Source organism: Necator americanus, chromosome IV, assembly GCF_031761385.1.
Source record: "Necator americanus strain Aroian chromosome IV, whole genome shotgun sequence".
Classification (NCBI taxonomy): domain Eukaryota; kingdom Metazoa; phylum Nematoda; class Chromadorea; order Rhabditida; family Ancylostomatidae; genus Necator; species Necator americanus.
The window spans coordinates 33,036,215-33,063,637 of record NC_087374.1 but is presented as its reverse complement, the minus strand read 5'-3'; the positions used below and the strand labels follow the sequence as shown (position 1 = coordinate 33,063,637).

The 27,423-nt window shown below is 40.0% G+C and overlaps 4 protein-coding genes across 8 annotated transcripts; 2 read left to right on the top strand and 2 right to left on the bottom strand.

Annotated features, from left to right (window-relative positions):
• Positions 1–1,353: 1,353 nt before the first annotated feature.
• RB195_003521 (uncharacterized protein) lies at positions 1,354–14,732 on the bottom strand (the record flags this gene model as incomplete). 4 transcript variants are annotated; one of them, XM_064201209.1, is made up of 11 exons in its annotated part: positions 1,354–1,513; positions 1,566–1,651; positions 2,566–2,658; positions 2,747–2,843; positions 2,996–3,102; positions 3,221–3,373; positions 5,873–5,970; positions 6,060–6,247; positions 6,569–6,657; positions 14,208–14,353; positions 14,588–14,657. In XM_064201209.1, the coding sequence occupies 11 exons, from the start codon at positions 14,655–14,657 to the stop codon at positions 1,354–1,356; spliced, it is 1,287 nt and encodes a 428-aa protein (XP_064057089.1). The 4 variants fall into 4 exon arrangements, with proteins under 4 accessions (XP_064057089.1, XP_064057093.1, XP_064057094.1 ...); XM_064201208.1 differs by lacking the exons at positions 14,208–14,353; positions 14,588–14,657 and adding an exon at positions 6,910–6,936; XM_064201210.1 differs by lacking the exons at positions 14,208–14,353; positions 14,588–14,657 and having other exon boundaries at positions 6,569–6,645.
• Positions 8,130–9,336, top strand: RB195_003523 (uncharacterized protein; the record flags this gene model as incomplete). 2 transcript variants are annotated; one of them, XM_064201213.1, is made up of 8 exons in its annotated part: positions 8,130–8,166; positions 8,223–8,308; positions 8,541–8,611; positions 8,662–8,738; positions 8,807–8,916; positions 8,970–9,013; positions 9,071–9,114; positions 9,203–9,336. In XM_064201213.1, the coding sequence occupies 8 exons, from the start codon at positions 8,130–8,132 to the stop codon at positions 9,334–9,336; spliced, it is 603 nt and encodes a 200-aa protein (XP_064057091.1). The 2 variants fall into 2 exon arrangements, with proteins under 2 accessions (XP_064057091.1, XP_064057092.1); XM_064201212.1 differs by lacking the exons at positions 8,130–8,166; positions 8,223–8,308; positions 8,541–8,611; positions 8,662–8,738; positions 8,970–9,013 and having other exon boundaries at positions 8,791–8,927.
• RB195_003522 (uncharacterized protein) lies at positions 12,602–13,144 on the top strand (the record flags this gene model as incomplete). Its single annotated transcript, XM_064201211.1, has 1 exon — positions 12,602–13,144. One exon carries the CDS (start codon positions 12,602–12,604, stop codon positions 13,142–13,144), a length of 543 nt encoding a protein of 180 aa, XP_064057090.1.
• A 4,721-nt stretch (positions 14,733–19,453) lies between the features above and the next one.
• On the bottom strand, positions 19,454–26,651 carry RB195_003520 (uncharacterized protein; the record flags this gene model as incomplete). Its single annotated transcript, XM_064201206.1, has 9 exons — positions 19,454–19,616; positions 19,674–19,759; positions 21,943–22,035; positions 22,122–22,218; positions 22,362–22,468; positions 23,375–23,527; positions 25,439–25,536; positions 25,617–25,804; positions 26,575–26,651. The coding sequence occupies 9 exons, from the start codon at positions 26,649–26,651 to the stop codon at positions 19,454–19,456; spliced, it is 1,062 nt and encodes a 353-aa protein (XP_064057087.1).
• Between the last annotated feature and the right edge of the window lie 772 nt (positions 26,652–27,423).

Here is a 27,423-nt window from a genome sequence, read left to right as displayed (position 1 = left end):
GTGTCAGTCTTACCGTTAAGGGATATGTCCGCCTATTCGAAAAGTTAACAAGCACATAACTTCTTCTGGTTTGTATACGAAAATTATATTTTCAACCTTATTTTCCACATTTGGCTCCATTCTAGAACATTTCTTATCCTTTTATCCACTTGAAATAAACGACAAAACAAAAACTGCTCTACAAAAACCCTTTTGTCATTCACCGGTTTAAATTCTTCCTATTTATGTAGTGAACATTCAATAAGGTACATATTACAGTACATACAATCCTAAAAGTGGAATGTGATGAGCTCTAAGCAATTATTTCAAGCATGCTGTTTTTTCTCCACTTTCTTATAAGTTCCTTCTTTCGCGTCCATTTTTAAAAGAGGCAAATATTCCGAATCAGCACTTCATGATCTACCAATTGAATTGTCTTCTACCATAAAATTTCAAAAAAGTAAGCATAATTGACACCAAAACTTTAACTATGGCATACAAGTACATAAGAAAAATAGTATTTGGATACTCGCATTCATCTAAGCTTTTGAAGATTTTCAACAATTGAGAAGCTCGCTAATTTTTCCTTCCAATTTTCCCACTTCCGATTTTCAAAAAATGAGAGCGACATAATAAACCTGTTCCACTTTAACTTCAAAGACCGAAAATTAATTTTTAAAAATGTTTAAGAGTTAAAAACACCTGTGTGTTTCAGGATCAGAGTTTCTGATTCGTCATGTCTCACTTATTTTCTGCAAACTTTAAGAGTCTACAGTTAGAATACATAGAAAATTGCTCTATGTTTGCACAATAATCGATAATTGAGATCCTATCTCCTCTCCTAGGCTCAATTTTCTAACTTTCATACGAAGGTAAACCGTCGAAAATAAGAAACTTCTCGCGTCTTTCCAGAAAAATGGACTTTTCATGGTTCTTCTAGAGCTCTACCGATTATTAAACTACATTTACGATACAAGAATACGAGTGAGATTTATCCAAAACACTAATGATGTTCTACACTTCATTTGTTTAGGTGTTTACGTTAGAGCGCGATTTTCAGCGTGACTTATGCTACATAGGTTGTGTTTCAATGCCACGTAGATGAAAATCGTGTTTCTGTGCAGATGTTGTTCCCTAGGATACAACAGGGAGAGACTCCTCTGTAAAATCAACACAGCTAGCAGCAAGATTCAAAATATGAGAAAAATTTCTGAAATTTATGATAAAAGACAATTTAAGGTATAGATCGTGATGTGTTGATTAAGAATAGTTTCCTCTTTTAGTCATGGACGCCGTCAAGGTATATGAAACGGAAAAAAGCCCCACATTTGCAAACGTTCCGCTATTTTAGCACATTCCACAGTTCTGGTTGTACTATGGACCATCGTATACATATTCCAATCGTCTCTTGACATTTTCCAGCAAATCTGATTCAAATTGGTCTGGATAATCCGTCAGTGAGAAATTCCCCATCTTTTCCACGCTCTTCAGCCATGTTTTCCCCCAATTCCCAGCAACGATGTCACGGTAATGTCTGAATATTCGGATTAATTAAGCAAAGGCCTAAGGACACCCTAACAACTTACCTTACTACGCCCTCATTGGGCTCCAATTGATACGTACGATAATCGCCGAGGAATTTGCTCACATAGTGAACAATCATCACAAGAACCTGAAAAAAATAAGAGGTTCTGTTGTTTATCCGTACTTTTTAGTTTAGAAACGTTAAAAGTTAAAGGCATCACCCACGAATCCGACGTGGCATGGATATCCGATGGGCAAACTCTATACGTGGTTGTATATTGCAGGATCAGGGGGTGGCCATGCTCATGTCATCCTAATCGTAGTAAAAAAAATGGCGTGAAAGACACTGTTTCTCACGACGATTTCAGCTGCAACGCTTCACAGTAGCACACACGCCGCATCCAGCTGCACAGCGATCGAAAGCCAGCGAGTTCTCCCCGACTGCCTATTCAAGTGAAATCTATGAATAGGTTTCTGAAAGGGGCGTTCTAACGTCCCTCGTAGGAACTAAGGCGGTTCCCTTTCCGTTTTTTTAGGACGATTAGGGAGAGGTAAGCAGAATCACTTCTGATCCCGCAATCTACAACTCCATTTCTAGGTTTGGCCGTGGATTCCCCCAGAACGTCTCATTCGTGGTATGCTGCTTTAAGGAATCGCGGAGATGAGCAGATTTCAGGTTTTTGTTATCCTGTCACCTGTATATATATATATATAATGTACTTAATATTTAGGAAGTTTCTTAAAGAAGGAGAAATTAGACATAAAACAGACCCTGAGAGAGACCTTGAAATTCAGGCTGTTGGAATCTCTCTGAGCCGAGTAAGGCTTGAGGTGTTGTTCAAGAGGGTGAGCAGAATCACGCCAATTCACCCTAGACATCCAGAAAAAACGTGAAACGCACTTGTGGCACCGAACTTCTCTACGAGGTACCTAACCGCATGCTGGGTCTACGATCGTAGGATTAATCGCAAGTTTTAGAAATCAGAGAAGGTAGAAACCAATGAATTAATGGGAGGATGACATTCGGAAGAATTTTTGGAAGATTGGAATGCAATAGTTTACCTTCGCCGGATCGATTATGTATTTTGCAATGTGGTGTGGTGGACCCACATGTAAAGTGTTATAATATAGTCGTGTTCGCGTCCATTCGCTGATCTTAACTTAATTTCCTCTGAGTTTTCGCTGTAAAAATGCCACACAATCCTATAATGGAGTTATTTTCAAAGTTGCCTGAATCATCTACCTGTTTCTGACCGCTATATCGTTCTGGAGAAGACTGGTTCTCCAAAATCCACCTCTGCCTGAACATAACTGCGCCGATTGCTGGATCGGAGATATTTCTATAAAGCAGAATTTTGGCATTTATTTGGGGACTTCTAATGTACTTCTATAAGGAAATTTGGATCATGTGTTTATGGTTACTTTGTTTTATAAACTTTGGTTTTTAATTGATAATTTCGTAGTATTAGAAGTCAAGAATTTAAAAAAGTACTTCAAGTAATCGTAGATTGTTCCGTTTAAATCAGTGAGCACCAGTCGCTCATCCAAGTCTATAAACGCTACCCAGTGTGAATGTCGACGAGCTCGAAGAAGACATTCCTAAACGATAGGACTAAAATGCTGGATAATGGTAGCTCTCGCGATGGTAGAACAACTCAAAACTTGGCCATTCTGGAGGAGGATGTTGGGATGAAAAAAAAACGAAATCAACACGTGCCTGTAATTCTACTGCTTGCCAATAGCTATCTGGTCTTTCAAAACGATCATGTAAAATGATCGCCTCAGCATCTCCAGTTCGTACATAGTCATCGAGCAGGATTCTACTATACTCATCAATGTATTTGGAATACACATAAAAATGTGTAGCACCCTTAACAAAATGATACAGTGCAGAACAAGAAAATGGAAATTTTGAGGTGCTCTCATTCATTTTGGCTTAACGTGAAGAATTCTGAAAGTGAAGAAGTTCCAAAATTCTACTAATCGCCGAGGCTGAGTGCCATCGAGCGTAATCCTCTACGGCTCTTCTCATGGTAGGGAAGTGTTAGGGTGGTGCAAAAGAAACTACTGATGTGTATCAATTCCCATCAGAAACGAGTGATGCCGTGTACATTTTTTTGCTCGCATATTTGTTTACTATCCACTTCAACATTTGAATTTTTTGGCTGTTGTTTATTTTATTTAAAAGGAATGTACAAAGCAATGGCACGCCAGGGTGCGGACATGACTTCGGTGAAGCTTTTGCATGGCAATGCTAAGCCCCATGTTGGGAAAATCACACAGCAGAGAATCGAAGAATTTGGATGGGAAGCCCTGCCTCACCCTCCATATTTTCCTGATATGACTCCAATTAATTTTCACCTAGTTCGCTCGATCCGGCGCTTTCTAAAGAAGAAACAGTTCAAAAATGACGATGACGTCCATAACTGCACAACTATTTTGAGTCCCAGGAATCCCAGTTCTTCGAATATGGTAATCAGTCTCTTCGCGTTCGATGGAGGAATGTCACCGATGCTTGTGGTGAAAATATTTCGATGAATGAAGATTTGATTGATGCTTTGATATTATGTTTTTTTTTGAATTTACCGTCAGATTGGCAGTGCCGTTTGCATTGCCCTAACATCTAAGATGCTGTGGCTGATGCTCTAGTTCGTGCCTTACTACGACAATTGAACGTCAAAATCGAACGACCGATTACGTCTTGAGAAGAAGCAAATCGAGAACAGAATCTATCGGTGTGGAACAGGTCAATAATATAATGGTTCGACGGATTGAGCAGTTATCAGCAGAATCCTCAGCCATCTGCGACGCCCCCTGGATGCTAGCATCTGGGTCCAGTTCCAGAGACTCATTCATGTGTGGGTCCCATGAGGAATGGGACGTACACATCAATTTAATGTCTGTAACCAACCACTCACTACGGGTCCGGCAAGTATAAATCCCCTTACGTATGAGCAAAGTATGGGCGCGGGATCGTGTGCTCCACTCCCCCAGACAGCCTCAGGGACGCCGGTTACCTCCTGCTGGTAGCAGCTCCTCCTCCTCCCTTTTGGCAGACGGTATTGCTCGAAAGTGGCGCTGTTGTTCGTAATCGGTTGCATCCGCTTCTCGAGTCCGTTCTTGTTACCGCTTGCGAGAAGACATGTTGATGGAATGGAATATAATCGCTCGTTTTATTGAGGCAGGAGCGGTCGAAGCGTAAAGCGACCGAGATGGAGGAGAGCTGCTGAACCTTGTCGCGTCCGGGGCACGCGACCTTTAGATGTTATGCGAAAAGAGTTCTGTCGAATCCGTTACACCATCCCTGCTGAGTGTTGTGAGGAGGACAAAGGCTGCAACAGATGAGAACTTAATCGAGAATGAGAACTTAATAGTAAAGCCCACATTTTTGAGAGTCCCTTTTAAGAAAGGCATCAACCTCACTGTTTGTTGCTTTAGGTAGTTTTCACCAGAAACAACTGAGTGAAGGTGAAATTAAACTCGGTCGGGAGAGACCCCATAAACTCCATCTCTGAAAGTTGTATATTGAACTCCAAACACTTGATACATAATCTCTCAAGCCTCTGTCATGCAGTCGGTATGGAGAACTGAGCTCAGTGGCAGTTCAACCTCTTAACTTAGAACAACGTTGGCATAGACCCTCTTTCAATTTTAGGGATCGTATAGCTGTCATGTTTGGCGTAAACGACGACATATGAAGGATCTACGGACAACAGTCGTTGTGATACACACAATTGCGGGCTGCATTCATCTGAAACAACGTATTTCCAACGGTGTTTCCAAAAGCCTACTCATATTGTGTTACCTCTCCTGCCCCAGGAAAATGTGCTCTGAACTCAACAACTGTGCAGATGTTTTTCGTTTTTTTAAAGGCCGTCTGTTCCCAGCCTTAAGCTCCTACCTCTGTCTTGCTCCAATCAAATGTGTGTAACCCTCGGTTCGGTTTAACACATTTGTCCTAACTACACGTATAGGATCAAACACATTTTCAACGTTGAGAAAAACAGCGATAGTCAGCGCGGCATGAACTCCATCAATGACGGATGGGAAGTAGTGAAGGAAAAAGGGAATGAAATGAGCTCCAGTTTTTGGCGTACGCTTTCGTATTCTTCGTCATGATTGAAGCGTTATCTACGTCGAATTGTCCGAAAACAAGCACTGTGATCATCATTAACATCAATATTTTCTGGACAGTATCACTAGTACTGGTAAGGTAGTATTGGTAGTATTGGTACGACGGGAATATCGGCAGAAAGTAGATTTCCCCAAGTTTACATCCTCGTAACGAATATTTTGTATCGTGATTTGATTTTCAGTTCGTAGCCGAAATGCAGGTCATCGCAAATCTCTAGAACAAATGGTGTGCTACCTGCAATTTGTAGTGCTCAATAAGTTCTGCTAACAGAATCCATTTCGATTCGCTGCCATAGATTGGAGCAACGCAAACTGAGAAAAAGTGTTCCGGCTCTGAATATCATTTTTTGTTTCTGTTTACCTCAAAAATTTGTGAAAAGAGAGCAACGGGAATTAAGAAGACTGGTAGAAGTGGAAGATACCGTTTCGCGTCCGATCGATGATGTGCACAGGAAACTCGTACTCTTTCGTTGGCGTATCCGATAGCGACATAAATGCAGCACCATTTCGTCGCAAACAATGCACATTGTATTCAGGGAATACAACACTTTTGAATGCTTGGCCAAGTTCTTTTTTAGATTTGTCAAAATAACGGCAATAGACAACATCACTGCAAGGAAATATATAATGTAAATCATAGTCATCTTTTCTAAATCATTTTCTCTAGAATGCACGTGCATGTTAATAGTCAAGGCAAGAGACGGTCAACTTTTTCCACTCTGGGCGACTGGGCGAGTAAGTGTTCGTAGATGCAATAAAAGCGCGCGTAGTCAAGATCTTGTTCAATCCTCGCAGTTACCTGGCGAGGATTGCAAGAAAAGGTATTATTGCATCCAATTTTTCTTCCTAATCTCATCAGGGACACTGAGGCAACATAAGTATTTAAATCAATAAAGTAGAAAATAAAACTTCATTTAACAAAAGCACGTACCCAAATCTGCTCTGTGATGATATCATGATGTTCAGCTGTTCAGGATACTCGTATGCAGCCACAAGCGATATGTTCATCTTCGGACCACCCTTTACTAGTTGAGTTAAAGGCAATGTATCAGGAATTTGACGATATTGGGATCTCTGAGTGAATAGATGGGAGTAGAGGTGTAGTTTTGGAATATAAGCGTCATCACACTTAGTTCCCTCCTGTATTTCAAGAAAGCAGGTTAAAACTTAGGTCTCTTCGGTTTTCTCAACAATGCAACTTATTACGAGAACACTGTGTCATGCCAATGGCAAGGCGAATAAGACTGCGATTATACTACAAATGGCGAATACCATTCGCCTAACCAACGCACACTGCATTTAGGTAATATCAGTTGTTAACTAAAACTGCATTGCGCCTTTTAAGTATTTATGAGGCTGCACGTCCTTTATCTTACGCTTTAGGCGAAAGGTCACATATACGTAGATGTATATGTAGGTCAAATATCAATACTTATCATTCATACACTATGGATTACCAACATATTATTCTACCTCCATGCCGTCAAGGAAAATCTATAAGATTTATTACTGCAGCAGTCAAAGGTGGGGTGCAAGATAAGAGGTACCCGCGAAATTGGCTGGCCGCCGCTAACGCATCATCCACGACCGGCTAAGATCACTTAGACCCCGCCCCCTACCGCTCTGTAGCCAACGCCACGCGTGACATTCGCAGCGCGACGAAGCGGTGGACACTGCAATTTGGAAAGGGGAGGCTTGAAAAACGAATTGACGCAGCAAGTTCTGACGTGCGAACATGGTAAACTAAGCGCATATTACCGGAAATTAGGGAGAGGAAGTAGATCCTTCTATCCAATTAAAAGATATGTCATCAGACGCATGTCATAGAGTATCAAAGAGTCAAAGATTTGATGATTAATAAGAGTGATACGCGTGACTTATATTTACCATATTTAAAGAACTTCATACAAATAAAATTCATCTCAAAAATGTGTTGCAAGAAAAAGAATAACATGCATATATCTTTACATATCCCATTATTTCACATATTTCACGCCCTCACCGTTCCACATAAAGTCGCAATGCATAAATACGTGTTTGTCACGATGTCATTCAACAAAATGATGTTCAGCTTTCAACTGCAGCAACTATACGCACAGCAATTTCATGTCGAAAATTGGCAGTTATACAAGGTAGTCTCCGACTACGTCTTCACAGAATTTAAATGATTACAACTAAAGACTTAGATAAATGAAAACTGACCAGTCCTTATTATGTTTATTGCGGAATGAACACAGTTTAAGCAATCCTATTTCGCATAGAAGTCTACAAGTTATAGAACAAGAAAGGAATAATATGGAGACGTAACTACCGGATAAAAAGATGGAACCGCCGGAAAGATTCATCTTCTCTATTGGCGAAATTGATGTGAGTCAGTGTGGAAAACACCCTGTTACTTCATACAACATGCTAGGTTCAACGAAAAGGTGCTACAGCTTCCATAACCATAAAGAATTGAAGCAGGAAGGTACGATCTTACACACATGTTTAGGATGCAGGAACCGGACCGGAAAATTCACAACGGTTCCGGTGAGTAGATATACTCCACCTGCACCCACAAAGCGAATGATATGTATAATTTCAAGTGAAGGACAACATTTTGCGGAGTGACCCATGTACTCTGGAACACAACTGTGTGCCCATCGAGCGACATGAAGATAAAGCCAAACGAGTGGCTCACGAAGAACTCAATTCTTTGCTTCATCACCCTGGTTGCACAAACTTCATCATTTGTTTTCTTTAAGAGCTGTCAGAAGTTGCGTAAGGATGAGATGGCGCATTGAACTTGCTTAAAAAAGACACCACTCGGACACGGCGCGCTCATTCCTGAACCAGCCGCGGCGCAGTAGGTGTTTTCTGGAATTGAATACTTAATTCGTGTACTCGAATTCATTTCAGCGTAGGAGAAAAAAGAGAAAGGTCTTCAAAAATTCAGCGCCGGCGGTTATGAGAAGAAGAGGAAGGAATTTTCAAGGTAAGATTACTTTGTTTTTGTTAAATGGCACGTTTGAATATTTGCTTCAGAGAAGCGTCGCCCAGATCAGAAAAATCTCCATGGAATATGTGCCAGATGATTTTCTCCTCTTGCCGAGTAGAGCTGCGTTCTTGCATGTCCAGACACCCGACATACACATCTACTATTCAGATGAAATCATGATGGTGAGTGCAGAGAATAGAAAACAGGATGAGCAGGATTTACACATACATCATGCGCATCTTGCTGACCCTGCACAGATTGCTCATCCTGCACATCCTGCTCAAAATGGCCTCCTCACATTGGTTGGAGAGAGGTGGAGTTTATAAATTGACTCTCCTAAAGTAGATGGATAAAGGACACCTTTGTACAATTCGTGCATCGTGCTGCTCAGAAACAGAGGTACTATAATTTACGGTATAATTTGCTATTAAATTGTAGTAGAAATTCAACTTTCAGGTGCCGATCATGCATGCGATCACCCGGCACAAGAACGTGGCTACGTTAGTTCATTGGACAAGACAGAGGATTTTGATTAATCTTGGTTTTTGAAAGGCAGAAGGCAAAGGCATCCAATATCAACGTTTTCAGGCAGCTATACGCGGGCTGCTAAGGAAGCGTTCCCTGGGGCACACGTAGAAGGATGTGCCTTTCATTTAGCCCCAATTTGGAACAGTAAAGCCAACGAACTAAACGTCAGGAATTTCATAAAGGAGCCAATGTAAACAGGGTTCCAAACAAGTGGTGGAGAACCACAAAAGAAGCCGTATTTCTTCCTGAAGAACTAACCCATAGGTTGCACGCACTCACTTCTCTACCAGTGATGTGTATGCATGTTGCTTGTTGTTGAGGGAGTGCAATAAGGTCATTCGCGTATTATTTGGCCAAGAATGCTAGCACTTAATGACTGCAAATTTAAAGATGAATGTACAAAGTAAGTGATTTCCAACAATTCCTTGTTTGGCTTCAACAGGCCTTGATAATATTTTAGCTGACTGCTCCGCACAATATTGCTTTGCTAAACTCATGGTACTCAAAACTTCGCAATCGCAAAAAACACCCTGGCAAATTTCACATGTGGGAAGGGATCTTATGCAGGGGAGCAACGCAAATTGCAGTTTCTCCATTTATAACACGAACGAATAACGAGTATCACTGCCGTATAATACAGCGACTTTATCTTCCCTACCAGTCAATCACCGAAGTATTAGAATGAAACAAAATAAAATTTTGAGTATTTTATATTTTCTTCTACTTAACGGTTTCTTGTCTTGTACAAGATAATGCTCCCGCTCATACTAGTTCCTACATTTGCCGAAATTTTTGAGAAAGGAGTGTACAGCTACTGGACTGGCCTGCTGAGACTTCAGATTTGAACCCTATTGAATTAGTAACTGGTAATATAAAGGCTTATAATAAGTGAGTGCCACCACATTTTTTTTATTATCCATACTTTATTTAATTTCGTTCGATTTTTCTAACTTTCTAAATAACGCGTTATTAGGTTCTCTTGTATTTAGATGTCACGATATTCGTACAATACGCGAATTGAAGTGTTCTATACTTCAATATTGGAAAAACCTAACATCGGAGACTTGTAAGAAATACGTAGCTGGCATAGGAGACATTTACGAAGAGTTATCAAGCGGTGTGGAAATATCCTAGAATGGCGTCAAACGATTCGTCGAGCGAACGAACGACGGAAAATGATTTCAAAACTGACAATCTTGAGCAGTGATTCCAGTGTTTTAATTGTTCCTGTTCCCTTTACCGATATTTATTTAGATTATGTAAATTTCTATTTAGATACACTTAACTTACATTTAATAAACGTCATCATCTTACAGTCATCTTGATATTGTTCTATGAGTTTGATAACAGTTGTGATAACATACAAACAATGCGTCCTCATACTGTTGCACAGCTCAACATGCTTAGTCTTTGCAGAAGTGCGAAAAAAGACCGGACTTTAGAAAATCAATAAGAAATCAAACATGGTGTAACAATGTGAAAGCTAGTGTAACACAGTGAAAACTCACTTGTTGGTGCGAAATCGAAGGCTGAAGGAGATTTTACTTACTAGCGTATTAATAGCCACACAAAAACCGAAAATAAAAAATCAGTGCGAAATCAGGCACTGCGACAAGAAAGGTGGAGAAACTGGAACTTACCTATTTTGATGCTCCTAGCCTTAAGGATATGAGCGTATAAGGAGTTCGATAAATGTAAAAAGTAGTATATTTTACCTGCTACAAAAATAACATGATAAAACTTGGGTTTCTGAGCTCTTCAAGATCAATATATGCTAAATGTTGACAACAAACGACTATTTCTGGTGTGCGTGGCAATTTGTCGACTTTAAAAGATTACATCTCGCCGCATGATACCAGCAAACCAGAGGAACTCATTCCTTATAAAAATGCAGGAAGTTTAAACATTTAAACACTATACTGAGGATATATCTAATTGTTTATCATTGTTGTTTTATATTTTATCGTTGTTTTCATCATTATTGTTTCATGCATCATTTTTTAAATCATGTTTCTAGTTTAATGTTGTTGGAATTCAGCAAAAGCCCAAAAAACCCCATTTCGAAGCTCAGACTAATATTTTTGAAATAATTCAAGTAAAAGATTTAATTTGGTTTGGACTCACTCTTCATTCGTCTCATTCATTCTCACTAGAGGGATCACAGCCGGTTAGTTGCGAGGCTACGTGGCGCGTCTCCGGGTGGCGGGTAGGGGGCTAATCGCGGACCAAAAGCGACCTTGTGCCTGCCCAGAGACGCGGGTGGATTCAGAGGATGGACTACCTATTTCAGCTGAGCCAGAACTGACTCATAACATCCTTGTATTCCGCACGTCGGTCCGGCCAAATGCCTGCAATCAAGTGACTTGGAGGTGCAAGGAAGGCGGTTTGGAGTCGCCTCCAACAAAACATGTCCACTTCGTGACAACGCAAAGTTCTCCCAAAAAATCATGGAACTAGAGTCTCCCGCGTTTGCCAAGGAAAGTAAAATAAGTTGGGCCGGAAACGTGATGCGCTTTAACGACAACCGTTACCGATGGGCAGATTTCTTCACGAAGTACTTCAAAGAGAATTATGATGCCCTTCGTGTCCCACCGAAAGGAGGAACCACTGTACGACTCTGGTCTGGACGCGATTGGGACAAATAGAAGAATTACTGGCGCCCGCTCGACCAATTCGAAGATCAACGGGAGTCAATGTGATCAAGGTGATCAAGGTGATCAAGGTGTTTGGCCGCTTGTGGACTTTGAAGGATTGTATCACAGCGAACAGACAAGAAGTGCATCTCTTATAAAAATGCGAGTAGTTTTAAATACTGATCTAAGGGCATATTTTTTCTATATTTTATTTATTTTCTGTTTAAAGTTGTTGGGATTTAGGAAAAGCCCAAAAAACCCATTTTTGAAGCTCTGACTAATATTTTTGAAGTAATTAGAACAAAATATTTAATTTGGTATAAACTCATTCTTGTTTTTAAAAATAACAAAATATAGTATTGCTTGGCAACTAAAAATAAATTTCTTCTTCGAAAACTGTTGTAATTATCCCTAAATAGTTTAAATAGGCGTGATTTTGGTGTTTTCAAGCATTATTCTGCACGTTTCCTAGATTTGTTTCACACGGTGTACCTATTTGAATAGATATCAACGAGTAGAATCTATCTGTAGATTTTATAGAAGTCTTTAACTATGAGGAAGTACTGAACGGTCGACGGTGCCGCACCGTCATTCAGCGTCTGGTTTTCATTGTTCATCCCACAGTATTGTAGAGTTATGGCAAGCTGCCACCGTATACATATTGGAAAGCTTCTGCTGCATATTGCAGTTACATTACGTAGTTGGTTGAGAGAGGATTGAGACCAAAGGGATTACTCAGAACGTTTTCCAACCCAGGGCTTCAAAATAGCAGCGAGTGGCCGGAGGCCGCAAAGACGGGCGGCCGCGCATTGTTGTCGTGGAATATATGGACGGCAGCAGGTCTCGGTCGCTTTTCTGGAAGTGCGGCGGTCAACTCGAAGAGCTGCTGCAAACTTCAACGTGGACCGTCTATTTGCGTGTAGGTGAACCTGCGCTGATGCTGCGCCTAACAACAGTGGCAAGATGCGCAGCCATTGTTCGTGACTTGGCGTGCGAGAACCACTCCAAGAACCTGTGGAAATCGTCGCCTGTATGGGCAGAGATGTCGCACATGTGGCAATTCGACGAAGGAGCCGTCTGCTTCGTCAAAGCGGCCGAACAAGTTGTTGACGTGAGCGTGGGTACTGGTTCCCTGGCCAAACGCACAGTTGACTTTAAAGGTCGTTTGACGTACTGTATGGGATCGTTTCCAATCGTGGAAGAAAATCAGTTGGAGATGACGTCGATTCGTTTCCAATCCGGTGTTACACAGGCGCATCGCTCTTATATACTTTTGGCTAAAAAAATTCTAGAATGGCCTAACTTTTATCAGAGTCGCCCAAAAATCGTGTTTTATCTCCAAGCGTCGCATTTTTCTCAAAGAAAATAGACAACCCAAATGAACGATGGCTATATGTCGCGCGTCTGCCCAGGTTCGAGGGCTTCTGCTGCTTAGTTGAGTTACATAACACAGTTCGATTGCGAAACTTGAATAACGACGGAGTTGTTTGAGGTTCTATCTTGTATCTGATTGCATTGTAGGGAAAACCGAAGCAACCATGGCTGTTTCTCACGCGTTCGTCTTGAATTTGTTTTAGACGGAATTGAGTGTATGCACCCTTATAGTCGTAAACTATATCCTTATTTAATCTATTCGCGACGAGATCCCAACTTTATTTCGTGCTGCGTTACCTATGCCTGAATGGCATAAGAAATCATAGTTCTTCATTTTTTTTTTCGAACTGAAAATCTTGAATAAAATACCACGAAATGAAAAACCTTGAAAAACTTATTTATTGGTCTTGTTGCAATCAACCGAAAACCCATGAATTTATCGATACACTACTACTATAAGGTACTATAAGGTATAGACCAGAGCAGCGTGTTTCCTCTCATAGTAGGATTGTATTATTCCGATACTATCAGGAGCCTGAAGCAAGTTCTGTTCTGGCGGACAATTGCTGAGAACGAGAGAACGTACACATATGTTCTGCTGTTCTTTTTCAGCTTTCTTTTCTCAAATCCAATGGTCTGCGAAAGTACTGCAAATGGGAGTGCCCTGGTTCAGGTGCAGTAGAAACAATTTCCTCAGGGATCTTTAGCAGTGCAGCAAAAATGATGCACTATGTGTTGATTAAAAATACAGTGCTACAGATGTACATGAATCATGTTGAGAATGTCGTTGTTTTAACTTTCATCTCATATATAGACCACAGATTCAATGATCGACTTCTAACCAGGCTCTTGAATGCAAAGATGATTTCATTACGACTAAAAGGTTGGTAGAGTAGTGGATTTGATAGTGCTGTTCAGCTAGATCGTCCCAAAGATTTTGTGGAAAATTTCGTCAACGACTGTGTCTTCATTAGTGAATTATAGGCTCATGTGAATGTTTTTTGACTGTATGTTCTTCATATAAGTCGATAGATCTGCAAGCGTTAATAAAAACTCACTTTTTTACCGACTCCCGCAGCCAACAATTCATTATACCATTCCTGCCGAGGTATCCTGAAAGTCGTTTTGTTCTCATCCAATTCTTCTTCTGGTTCATTTTTGTCGTATATCACCGTGGTTGGACAAATAAGGTTCTCTGGAGTGACTGGAAAATTGGAGAAATAACCAAAATTATCTAAGAAAAGAAGGAAATGGATCACGGAAGAGATAAGGAAGAGGGAAAGAGTGCTTGTGAATCAGGTTGAAAAAACACCCAATTAGAAGACTTAAAATGCTGTTTCCTAAGATTTTCTATACCATTGTAGGTAGAGTAAAGGAAGCAATCTCATCCCAGTCCTTCAAAAAAAAAAAAAAAAACGAAAGCATTTTTCGGACCAACCTAATTCGCAATTGCATCGCTGTTTTTCCGCCGCAGATAGAACATTGCTGGATATGGCAGTGAAATCCATTTCAAAGACATAGACTAGCAGTAAAAATATCGAGAGAAAGAAAGCCAGTGTCGCAGCCGTTGTTGTTGAGCTCATCCTTTAATGGGCTTTAGGTTCAGATCATCTGAAATTAAGATGTCATTAATCAAAGGGAATTTAACAGTTTTTTCTTCTTATTTTTCTCATAAATATTTTTCGAAACTGTTAAGGCTACAATAGAAAGTCACGAATACATGAATTGCATTGGATGGACGAGTGAGGAAAATGGAAAGGAAAGGAAAATGGGAGAGAAATGAGGAAAAATATATTTGATTTCAAAAATTGGGCAGCTTTGTTGCTAAAAATATACGATTACTGAAAATGACGATGAATTTACAAAATTACTAGATACTCAGTGTTAACTACTTATTATAATACACTACGTATTTTAAGTGATCTGTTCACTATTCAGCAGAAGATTTTTCCAGAAAAAATTGCAAATAAAAAAGACAAAAATGTCTGATTTCTGCTGTTTAGAATTGCATTTCAGTCAAATATACAAGAAAAACAGAAGTCAGATTTTTTTTTCTGAAGTTCTGGAAGTTCAGTGATAAATATAGTTCACCCTTCTCAATTAAGTAATAGATGCCTCATTAATATATTACTGTAGCAATGATCAAGTAGGAAGATCTTATCAGCGAATTTTTTGTTAGAACAAAAATACACCGCCGTGATAAAATTGCGTTAAAAAATTGCCCATATTTTACGCGACACGTTGTTTAAATTCCAAAAATTTCGTGAATCCAGCTGTTATGCTTGTTCAGATGTACATACGCTATAAAACAAACAGCAATTCAGCAGCTTTCCTCCATTCTATAGTGGTAGAAAGAGTACGTTGGTTCGGAATGTGCAATGAATTGGTTGACATTATTATTATCAGTCCGTAAAAATACTTCACAAGACGCATTTTCACATCCTAAACTATGTATGGACCAATCACGTATTGGCATAACTCCGCCCACGCATTTTCATTCTTTTTTTTCTGTTTAACCACCTTCTATTATGCTGCTATTTTTTTCAACTAAACGAGCAGGTGACATTTGAAAAAAATCTCATTCTGAGATGATCGACTGCAAGAATGGTTCTCGACAAGCTTTTTTTTTCTAGCTGTTATTTTTTTTCTGGAAAAAAACTTGAACATGTTGATTTTTCTGTACATCGAATGTAGGGGAAATATAGAATTCTTTAATGTAGCGATGCTTCACAAAAATTTTAAATGAATAGTATTAGTAAAAAGGGTGCAATATGGGCAAAAACAGAAGAAAATTCATAAAGAGCTTCATGCGTAGCTCATTCAAATGCCTACTCTCTCGTCTCCGGAGAAGTTCTCCTTTTTTGCGTGCTAATTGATTTTAGTATAGTGTACAAGTAAAAATCGGATCTGCGAGAAGCATTGCTACAATGGAATAAATTCTTCAATCCGGGTGGAACAAGTCTGACTACAACAAGTTAAAGGCATCATCCAACGAATCTGAGGTGTTACGGATTTCAGGAGAAGTATTCGATTATGGAGAGGGGAGGGGGTGGGGATTCCGTCCATTTCTTCCTAGTTGCCGTAAAAAAAAAACGACCCGGAAGATGCGGCGCCGAACAAGGCTGGCGCGCTCCAGTCGAACTCCTTGTAGAAAATAGTGTGCCAGAACGCCCGAAGCCGTACCTTCCGGGCCGTTTTTTACGGCAATTGGGAAGAAATGGACGGAATCCCCCCCCCCCTCTCCACAATCTACTATCGAAACTACTACGAATACTCCACCTTAAATCCGTACCACCCTAGATTCGTGGAGTTATGTCTTTAAAAAAGGTGAGAAATTCCAGCGCCGAACCAAGAATGAATGGATGAGCTTCCGACAAGTGTTGAGAAAAGACTACACCCTCATCTCCTCTTCTACTTTTTTGTATTCAATCATTATCTCTTTTTTTGGGAGCTATTTTGATGTTCTTCCTTTTATTGCATTCTATTTCAAATGATATGATAAAGCCAACTCCAAAACGACATTGTTAATAAAGCGATGTTCGGATAAGCGAGAATAAATTTCACAGTAGAATTAACATGATGAACATATTTTTAAATAATCACACCGATTAATGTCGATTGTTCGAGTCGACATGTTGATGAGAAATTACACCAAATAAATGTTTTGAGAGTTCTTCTCAACAATTTATTAAAATTATAACAGAGAAGGATGTTAATTAGAGAGTCATTCAGTTCAGAATGACAACATTTAACACGTTTATAATTAAGTCTGAATCACCTTAGAATTCTTTAGAATTTCTAAGAAAAGAATCTGCAATAAAAACTTTAAAAGCGGTTAAGTCAGTCATTTTTAGTTCCTGAAGACTTCACCAATCGCTAAGTTCCCGACAAGTGTATGAAAAGTTTCAAAAATGGGAGTGCACGCCACATAGAAAATAGTCCTCAAATTTAAAGAGATCTCTGAAATTACTGTGTATGCGGAGGAGTTCTATAGATCACTTTTGCAGTACTGTACACTTCGATAGTGATTTGTCGGATAGGACACTGAGACCTGTACCAATGTAAATCGTAATTGCTGTAACAGATTAAAGAACAAAGTGGTAGAGTTGAAAAAAAAAATTAATTTCGTAGCCATGTTAGACAGAAAAAAAAACTGTCGCATTGAAACCTATCAGTATATCCAAAGTGGTTATTTGCGTAACACTCTTTGACTATTATCCCCTGGTTCAATATTGTCCTCTTTGCGCTGACTTCAAATTTAGAAAAAACAATCAGATCTTCGTTTTGTCAATGTCAATATCAGCGGAGACTAATAAAGTAAGGCCAATAATAAGTTGTATAGGAGGACTAACAGATTTCTTGGTTTCTAAATAGAATTGTGATTCAACTACTACCAAAGTGTCTTCTCATCTATCAAGCAGTTGTCAATTCTTTGAAGACTTAAAAAGGCCATAAAAATATCCGAACAAAATTGTGTCGTGGAGTAATTTGACGTGACGTCTCTGTACACAAACTTTCAAAACGACCAGGCGTTACAAGCGTTATCTGAAATGCTTAATAGACAGGGCCGCAGTATAGAAACTTTTGGTCTAAGCAAACAACGCGTAATGATCCTGATCAAAGAATGCCTCCAGTGCAATATTTTTAAATAGTCAGGAAAATATTCCTCTCCAATAATAGGACTTGCTATGGGCCAAAGGCTTACGTCAGCTCTTGCCGTTTGCTTAATGAGCAGAATTAAACAGCCAGTGATAAAACGTCTTCCACAGATGTACTGTCGTTATATCGATGACTGCTTCATTATAACATCAACGCAACCCGAAATGGACGAATGCTTTAGAATTTTGAATGAATGATCGCAGTACATAAAACTCACTCGAGAACAACCAGAAGATGGTTGGCTGTCTTTTTTGAATTCTCAAATAAAACTACACAATGGCATTGCAAGTGTGAAATGGTATCGCAAGGAAAGCTCGAAAAACATACTGATAAGGGCAAGGTCAGCCCATCCTAATGGCATGAAAAAGGCAGTTATCCGAAATATGGTCAAAACAGCAACAGCAATGTGCACAGGGAATAGAGAACGGGGGAATCACTAAAACTAGCCATAAGCATAGCTAGTTTGAACGGTTACACGAGATCGAAATCTAACACCCAATCTCGAACTACAAGCAAGACAGTGAGGATCCCACGTCACATCACATAATCCATCCATCTCAATACTTGACTTTTCTTTTGTTTTATTTTGAAAATGTTCTTCATGGTTTTGAAATATATTGCTGAATTTTATAGGTTCTACTCCTTTGGTCTTGATAATTGCTCAGGTTTTTTTTTATTTATTTCTCTTACTATTTTCGTATCCCATCCGTTCACTGGCTCTGTTCTATCTAAATTGTTCACGAAATTGTAAACTATGTACACCCTTGCAAGGTATGCAGAAAGAGGTTGATTCCTTACATGAAGGATTTTTTCTTTTCAAACTCACAATTTTTCATAGCTTATGACACACCGAAACGGTTTATTACCTTTGAAACTGGTCGCACCGCTATGAATTGTGCAATACCTCAAGCGACAGAGCAAATGAAGTCATGAAAACATTCTTTATCCTCGAAATTTACTAAAATGAAGGACACTGTTTCATGTTATCGTATTCATATCGGCTGCTGTGCTACAATTCCAGTTTTTTCTTGCATTTTTTCTATCGTAACGAACAACGACACCTTCACTGAGCTTTTTTTAATGTGAAATGCGATTCTTCACGATTCACGAACTTGGATGCTGCCAGATCCAAAAACTGGTAGCTGTTTTGGGCCTCTGGAAGGTAGGCTGAGTGCTTACCTGCTTTTTCTCATATGAAGAGTTCCTGTAGTAAACGAACAAGGGACTTTTTTTTAGAAGTAAGATTTAGCATTGTCCATTTGTCTCCTCTCTCATTTAATCCAATCGTACTGTCTTTGAATTTCTCATATTCTACTTTGTTGACAGTGACTCCACTTAAACTTTACCAGCTTAACTTTACCACTTACATTTTATTTGTCCTTTATAGTCACCTGTACTTTTGGGATTTTCTTCGAAATATTTGGGCTTTTAAATATCGCGGTACTGTAAATAATGCTATTACATTACCAGCCTTATTTTGGACTTCTAGCTTTATTCTAACCTTTATCTATTCACTTCATGCACATATAATAAAAAACAAGACAAAAAAAAAACAACGAATGATTCTACAAAAACCATTCGTTCATTCATCGATTTTAATTATTCCCATTTGTGTAGCAAACATTCAATAAGGTATTACAGTAAACTATAACGGACTTCCATAAACATATTCCAATCGTTTGTTGACATTTTCCAGCAAATCTGATTCAAACTGCTTCGGATAATCAGTCATTGAGAAATCTCCCTTCTTCTTCACTTTTTGCAGATTTTTATCACCCCAATTACCGGATATGATATCACGATAATGTCTGAACATTCGGATCCAATTAACCAACCCGAATTCTATGCGCACCTTAACAGTTTACCTTATGATACCCTCATTAATTTCCAGGCTATACGCCCGATAATCATCAAAGAATTTCCTCACACTGTGAACATCCATCACCAGCACCTGAAAAATATCATTTCAGAAAAATTAGAATTTAATGCATGTCCAGCAAGGAAATAGTATTGTTCGTTTGTGTTTATTTGTTCTTTAATAGCATGTCGCCTAGTTTTGTGAACTCTCACATCAAAGTGTTACTCGAATATTTTCTCATGTTTTCTCTTCATCACTGAACAGGTTGTATTAGTTTTAGCATCAACTTCTTTGGGTTTCTATACTTATTATCAACGTTATTACTTCCACGGATCTCCCTCACTAGAGGGATCACAGCTGGTTAGTCGCGAGACTACGTGGCGCGTCCCCGGGTGGCAAATAGGGGGTTAATCGCGGACCAAGAGCGACCTTGTGTCTGCCCAGAGACGCGGCTGGATTCAGGGGATGGACTCCCTGTTTCAGCTGAGCAAGAACTCATAACATCTTTGAATTCCGATATGGATCCGGCCAAAAGCCGGCAATCAAGTGACTGGGAAGTGCAAGAAAGGGGGTTTGGAGCCGTCTCCAACAAATAAACTCCACTGCCCACCATGGCAGGACAAACGTTCTCCCTCAAAACCGTAGGACTAGAGGCTTGCAGCCTGCCTATGGATTTTAAAGTTTACGCATGCCGTACGCAGAAAACAATGCCCTGATTTCAGAGGAAAGCCTGGTACGGTAGCGCCAGGAAAGACGGGATTGCAGGAGTTATATTATTGTTATTATTATTAATAAAAGGACAAAGGCGTTAATACGTCCACTTGGGATACGCAAACGCGTTCGACTTCTATTTGGAATCGTATTGGATTTATGAGGTTCTTGAACGCGTGTCCAGCGTCCTATGCGTGACTTACGGAACCTAGTTGATGTATCAAGTCAGTGTTTCTACACTTTTTTTTCAAACAAGACAAGTAGGAATCTATCTGATCCTGGAGTGATGAAAGTCTCACGTGGGCGAGGGCTATTTTAGAACAATTCACTATTGCATTATACTCGCCCTTCTTCTTACTACTATCATTGTTTTGCCGAATGCCAGCACTATCCGTCATCTGACAACTTTGCGATATTGAGGTTTTGAAGCAAATAGGAAATGCACAGAGTGATGCCGATGAGGCGAAGGAGAAGAAAAGGAGATCACTGGAAAAATGACATGTGCAAAAAATAAATAAATAGAACCCTAAGGTGTAAAGGGAAGCAACATTGTTTCACGCATATCATTCTCGGATTTACTTGACTAAAAGCAACTTCCGTTCGTTTAAAAAATTGGAAATTTCCCCATCAGATAAGAAAAGCTTATTGGTGATAGATAGGGTGATTACATGATGATGGTGATGAAACTATTCAAATTTATTCATTGAAGAATATTTTGTCTTGAATTGAAGAAGAAGGATATCACTTTCTGACACTCCAGTAGGTAATCCAACAACTTTTCGAGGAATTAAAATCACTACGTAAGAAGTTCTTCGAATAACGAAAAGTTAGACGTAAGCAAGCAAGCGCAGAGAAGTTAAGCACATTTTCTTTAAGAATTCGTTGAATCTTCATCTTTTATTAATAATTGAAGCTTTTCGCCATGATTCGTAGGCACAAATAATCATCGGAAGAGAATCACCAATTAAAACGTAACGTTATGGGACCTTTCTAAAACGATGCACCAGAATTTTTCACCAATAAATTAACCATTATTAGCAGGAAGAGACCACGTGAGGAGCACGACTAAAAACGACTAAAAACGACCAAAAATGAGGAGTTCCGTTAAGTTCGAGAGATTTCTTTATTTGCTAGTCATAAATTACTTATAACAGATTGTCGTGATACGATGACATATTGACAAAGGAACGCATTTATTACCTTTGCTATTTTCGGACTTTTCAATTTTCTAGTTCCTTTCATCCCTAAATGACTATCGTAAAAGCGTTGCCATAAATTGTTTCTTCCTAGAGTAGATTCCTAGCCATTTCTTAACATTTAACAAAATTTTCATGCACCAAATTCAAAGTAAAAAGAAAGAAATTGAATTTGTTAATACAAAAAAAGCAAAAACAATAAATAGACCTTTTGAATGTAATTTTTATTCGAAGTTTAGTTTAAATCCTTCGACATAGTGAAGTGGAGAATGACAGCTAATCGATAGTTTTAGAGAAATTAGAAACTAATCATTTTGTTAAAAAGTTACTAAGGGGAATTTCTGAAGGAAAAAGAATTCAATAATCCACCTTCTCTGGATCTATGATGCATTTGCTAGGGCTATCAAGTGGATCCACATGTGAAGTGTTGTGATATCGTCGTGTTGGCATCCATTTGCTAACCTTAACCTATTTTTCTCAGTTTTCCTTGTAAAAACGCCACACTATCATAGAATGAAGTGATTTTTGAAGTTAACCAAAATCGTCACCTGCTCCTGACTACAATAACGTTCTGGAGATGACTGATTTCTCAAAATCCACCTTTGTCTGAATCGAATTGCGCCAATTTTCGGATCGGAGATATTTCTGTAGAGCATTTCTGTGATTTTTAGGACTTCTATAATCGAGCTTGGACCATGTCTTGCTGATAAAGTCTTTGTTTTCACAAAACTGTGAGTTCTTTATACACAAATTCGCAGTTCTTAAAGTCAGAAGTTAAAGAAAATTACTTTAAATAATCGTAGATTGTTCCGCTTAAGCCAGTTAGCACTAGTCGCTCGTCAAGATCTATTAACGCGATCCATCGTGAATGTCGACGAGCTCGAAGAAGACAATCCTGAACGTTCCCATAGAATTATCGGATAATAGTTGTTTCAAAATTAGCTGGACATGAATCAAATTATTGTCTTTTATATATAAAGAACGGTAGGGCCAAGCTACAAATGAGGAGCTGCCATGGTCTACCTGTACATGTTCCACTGCTGTTCACAGTGTTGAGAGCTGATAGGGAAAATAGGCTGATTTAAGGCAGCGTTACAAAATCATATCGAAATTGACGTGGCAGGGAAACCACCAGGGAAAATGCAGAGTTTGGATTGCAGTGGCCGTCCCCGTTCCCTCTAGTCCTCTTGAAAAAACAGCACGAAAACTTTATTTCCTACGAGGTATCTTAGAACGCGCACTCTTGTGCACGCTCCGGTCCCTCAGGGGCCTATTCATTGGTTTCACTTGAGAATGTTGGTGAAAAAACCTCATTAATCTCAGACCGCTCGCTCATGGATGCGGCCCACACATAAGCGTGGCGCGTTGCAACTGATTCTGTAGGAAAGAACACCAATTTCCATGCCGTTTTTTTTACTACGATCAGAGGAAGATGAGCGAAGTCGCCGTCGTTTTCTTCATCTACAACCCTAACTCTGCGTTTTCCCTTGGTTCCCCGTGCTAGATCAATTTCATGGTACGCTGCGTTTAATAGATAAGACACTAACTAATGTTTTAGTGTCGTGACGCAGACAGTCGTCGCGACGGGACCGAAATCCGTTAATATTCTTGCAATCAAGTGGGTTGGCGAAAGAAAGGATGCCGATCAAAGGGTGTTGTATCAACGCACTGCCTTGTAAAACAGTAAAACTGTGTCATTAATGGAGACCTATTGTGTCAAGAAAATTCAAGACGCAGCCATTCCAGCAGAAGAATATGAAGTTAGCAAGAGCAAGGGAGGAAAAATAAACGCAATTATTGCCTGCAATTCGACTGCTTGCCATCGGTCATCTGCTCTTTCAAAGCGATCATGTAGAATGATCGCCTCAGCATCTCCAGTTCGAACATAGTCATCGAGTAGGATTCGACTGTACTCATCAATGTACTTCGAATACACATAAAAATGTGTTGCACCCTTAATTAAATTATGCAGTACAGAACAAGAAAATAAAGTTTCTGGGGAGCGTATTATTTATTTTGACCTCACCTGAAACATCCGTGCTTGCACAAATCTCTAATCGCAGCGGCAACAAGTTCCCCTCGCGCGTCCCACAAAGCGGCATACAACAAATCTGCTGAGCTCTTTGGATAGTCGCTGAGTTGCTTTTTCAGCCATCTGTTGTTGTCCATCAGCCGATCGACTCGTGAGGTGGAGGAGAAATCTCTCGGCAATGTCAATGTGTAGGCCAATAAAACAGAGTAGTACAGCATAGTTTGGCCACTTGCACAAGTTTGATTGTTATCTGCACGTGGTGGTCCTATTTTCACCAAACGCAATCAGGCATTTGAGTTTACACCTTGAGAGCGTGCAAGCTGTACAGCCCGAACTATTATATGACGAAAGTTCCCCATATATTGCAAAAAGGTGACGTCCAATATCCCGCCAGAGTCCATACCCTGATAGGCGGAGAAGAACACGGCATCTTTGGCAAAAACCAATCTGGTGACGTTGAAGTGCCGATGGTCGGCATGAAGTGAACTCCGGCAAGCGGTTCTGTCCTAACTAATGCGATATCTACATGCACCGTTTGTTGGATTGCAGGAAATACGCATCAGGGATCATCAGTATACTATATACACAGTATACATATACTGCTGACGATAAGAAAGTACCAGGCAGCGTAGCTGTGAGTAGTGACTGTAACAACCTGGTGAAGGAGTTTAGATTAGCGTTGTCAAGATGTGCCTTCGTTGGGACCCCAGAGGGGAAAACCTCTTTAAAGCCAGAAGAGGAGAGCAAGCGGAAGATAAGACTCTCTAGCCTCAGCTCGATTACGCTCTTACAAGTAACATCCCTTTGTCTGACATCCGAAAATCTAATGCCGACTGCGACGTCACATTCGCTTCCGACCACCGCCCAGTTCTTCTCTTCTCTGTTCTCTGGTGAGTTTTGTGTCGAAATTAGCTGCAGCTTATGGAGTGCGATTTCGCCCTGACTTGTGCATGCAAATGTGAGTCTCAACTTCAATCAGGGTGTACGGACAACCTATTGCACTCGAGGATGTTTTGGTATTTGGGATGTATGCTTAGAAGCTAGAGAGATATCCAGCGAAGATGCGCTAAGCCAATGCTATATCCAACTCTTTTATGAAGTGCTCGGCCCTCATCGCAGAAGAAACCGTCTTTGCGTCTCTGGTTACGTTATAGGGGACCGTTTGATGGTCTTGTGCAAGTTGTCCTGAGGAAGCTCCTAGATTCAAACCAAAAGATACCTCTTGGTCGACTGAGAAAGTTTTGGACGCAGGAATCTAAGGACACTTAGAGTTGATATACAGTTTATTTGAGATCTAGCGCTTCGGAGAAAATCAGACAGTATGGGCTCGGATACGTTTATGAACGACACATCGCGGCGAAGATGCGGACATCCGAGTAAGCGCAATATTCGTAACATTTGCCGGCCAGATATTTGAATCATGGGTTTTCATTTTGGTTCAGAACCTCATTGTTTGTCAGAACATTTTGCTTCGGAACCCCATTGTTTCTCACTATAGATGAGTTTAGTGGAAAGATGGTAAGAAGTAGAAAAAAGTAAAAGTTGGTCAGGAAGAAAACTTCAGCATCGCAATAACTGAAACCTAACATTCGGTGTCCAACGTGTTCGACAAAATGAACGCAATTTTCGTACTCTGCTTAATATTCTCTGTCACGCATTAGATATGGAGGAATCCAAACTTAGTGACAGTAAGTCTTTCTAGATTAAACCTATACTGAACATAAGCAACGACCATACTTTATTCAGCTCATATAGATCTGCGCGACCGCATGTGGCTTTCAGTTACACGTCGCCAACATGAATTTAAATGATGACCATAAGTGTTCCCACTACCTGCAGTTTGTAGTGCTCGATAAATTCTGCTAGTAGAATCCATTTCGGCTCTTTGCCATAGATTGGAGCCACGCAAACTGAGAAAAAGTGTTCCACCTCTGAACAGAACTTTTTTGTTGTTGTCTAGCTCAATTATTTATGCTAAAAAAGCGGAATTGAGGAGACTGGCAGAAGATACCATTTTGCGTCCGATCGATGATGGGCACGGGGAACTCGTACTCTGCGGTGGGCGTGTCTGTTAATGACATGAATTTGGCCCCATTTCGCCGCAAACAATGCACATTGAATTCAGGAAATACAACACTTCTGAATGCCTGTCCAAGCTCTTGTTTATACTTGTCAAAATAACGGCAATAGACAATATCACTGCAAAAGAAGATATCCAATTTTAGTAAACCTTAGCTATCTTTAGCTTTCTTATATAGAACGCTGTTAGTGGAAATAGAAGAAAGCCAACTATTTCCAGTGGAGACGGCTAAACAGAAAACGCCCGTAAATGCAGGGAAAATAGCGCGTAATCGAAGTTTCTTGCATGAGTTTCATCTATATTCAGCTATATTGTTCTCTGTCTTCTTCTATGAAGAACGCTGAGGCAACGTGAGCAAAAAGTAAAAGCAAAAGTTAGAAAGTGAAAGTTTGAATAGAAGGCAGGGCAGCATACCACAAATTTGACGTGGTGAGGGAATTCGCGGGCAAAACCAGAGATAAGGTTGTAAATTGCGGGATTAGAGTGGTTCTGCTCATCACTCCCTAATCGTCCTGAAAAACGGCATGGGAACCGCTTTGGTTCCTACGAGGAACGTTAAAACGCTCTTCTATGCATACGTTCTGGTTCCCTCAGCAACCTATTCATTAGTTTCACTTTGATAGGCAGTCGAGGAGAACTCACTGGCTTTCTTTCGCTGTGCAGCTAGATGCGCGCGTACGAGGATAGCATGTTACAGCCGGAATCATCGTGAAAAAAAGGAGTCTCTCATGTCATTTTTTTACAACGATCAGGGAAAGACGAGCGGAAGTACCTCTGAACCGCAACCTACAACATCATCTCTAGCTTTTCTAGCGATTTCCCTCACTACTTCAGATCCGTGCTATGCTGCTTTTGATGGAGTAGAAAACAGAACGAGAAAAAAACGTACCCAAATTTGTTTCGTGACGAAATCACGATGTTCAGTTGTTCAGGATACTCGTATGCAGCCACAAGCGATATATTCATCCTCTGACTACCCTTTACTAGTTGAGTTAAAGACAACGTATCACGAATGTGATTATACTGGCATCTCTAACCGAATCTAAGAGGGGTGGGGGTGTGATCCACAAATATGAGCATAGTCACGCCCACTTTCCTCCAGTGTTCCGGAAAAAGATGGTTCAAACTTTGATAAACTTTGATTGCTTCAATGTTCTCAACGGTGAACAGAGTGGAACGATAGCAAGCTGCTACCATGTCTGCGGTTGTACAGATACAGAGAGCTTCTGTTACGTATTTGAGTTACATTACGTAGTTTTATTGCGAATCTTGGACCACTACAGATCTGATCGCGTAATAAGTTGTATCGTAAGGTAGTCCAGCACAACCAAGCCAGTTTCTCACGTCTTTTTCCTGAATTTCTAGGCTTAAAGACCTAGGGAAAAGATCGAGACCACGCAGATAGTCGTAAAATACACCCGTATTCCTAACTATTCGTGGAGAGAGATCCCAACGGCATCAATTTCGTGATACGTTGCCTTTCAACTAACAGAAAAACTTAGATGAAATATCATGCAGTGGAGCAACTGGAAAGGAAATTTTACGTGGTGAATCAGTAGATAGGAAGGCTTGTTGTGATCAACCAAAAAACCCCATGAATTTTTTGATCACGAAACACAACAAAGCTATAGACGTTGGCAGTCTAGCGTTGTTCCTTCTGGAATAGGAGTGTATTGGACTATTCTGACATTAGCAAGAGGTTCAGGTAAGTTCTTTTATGAAGTGGAAGCGATAAAAA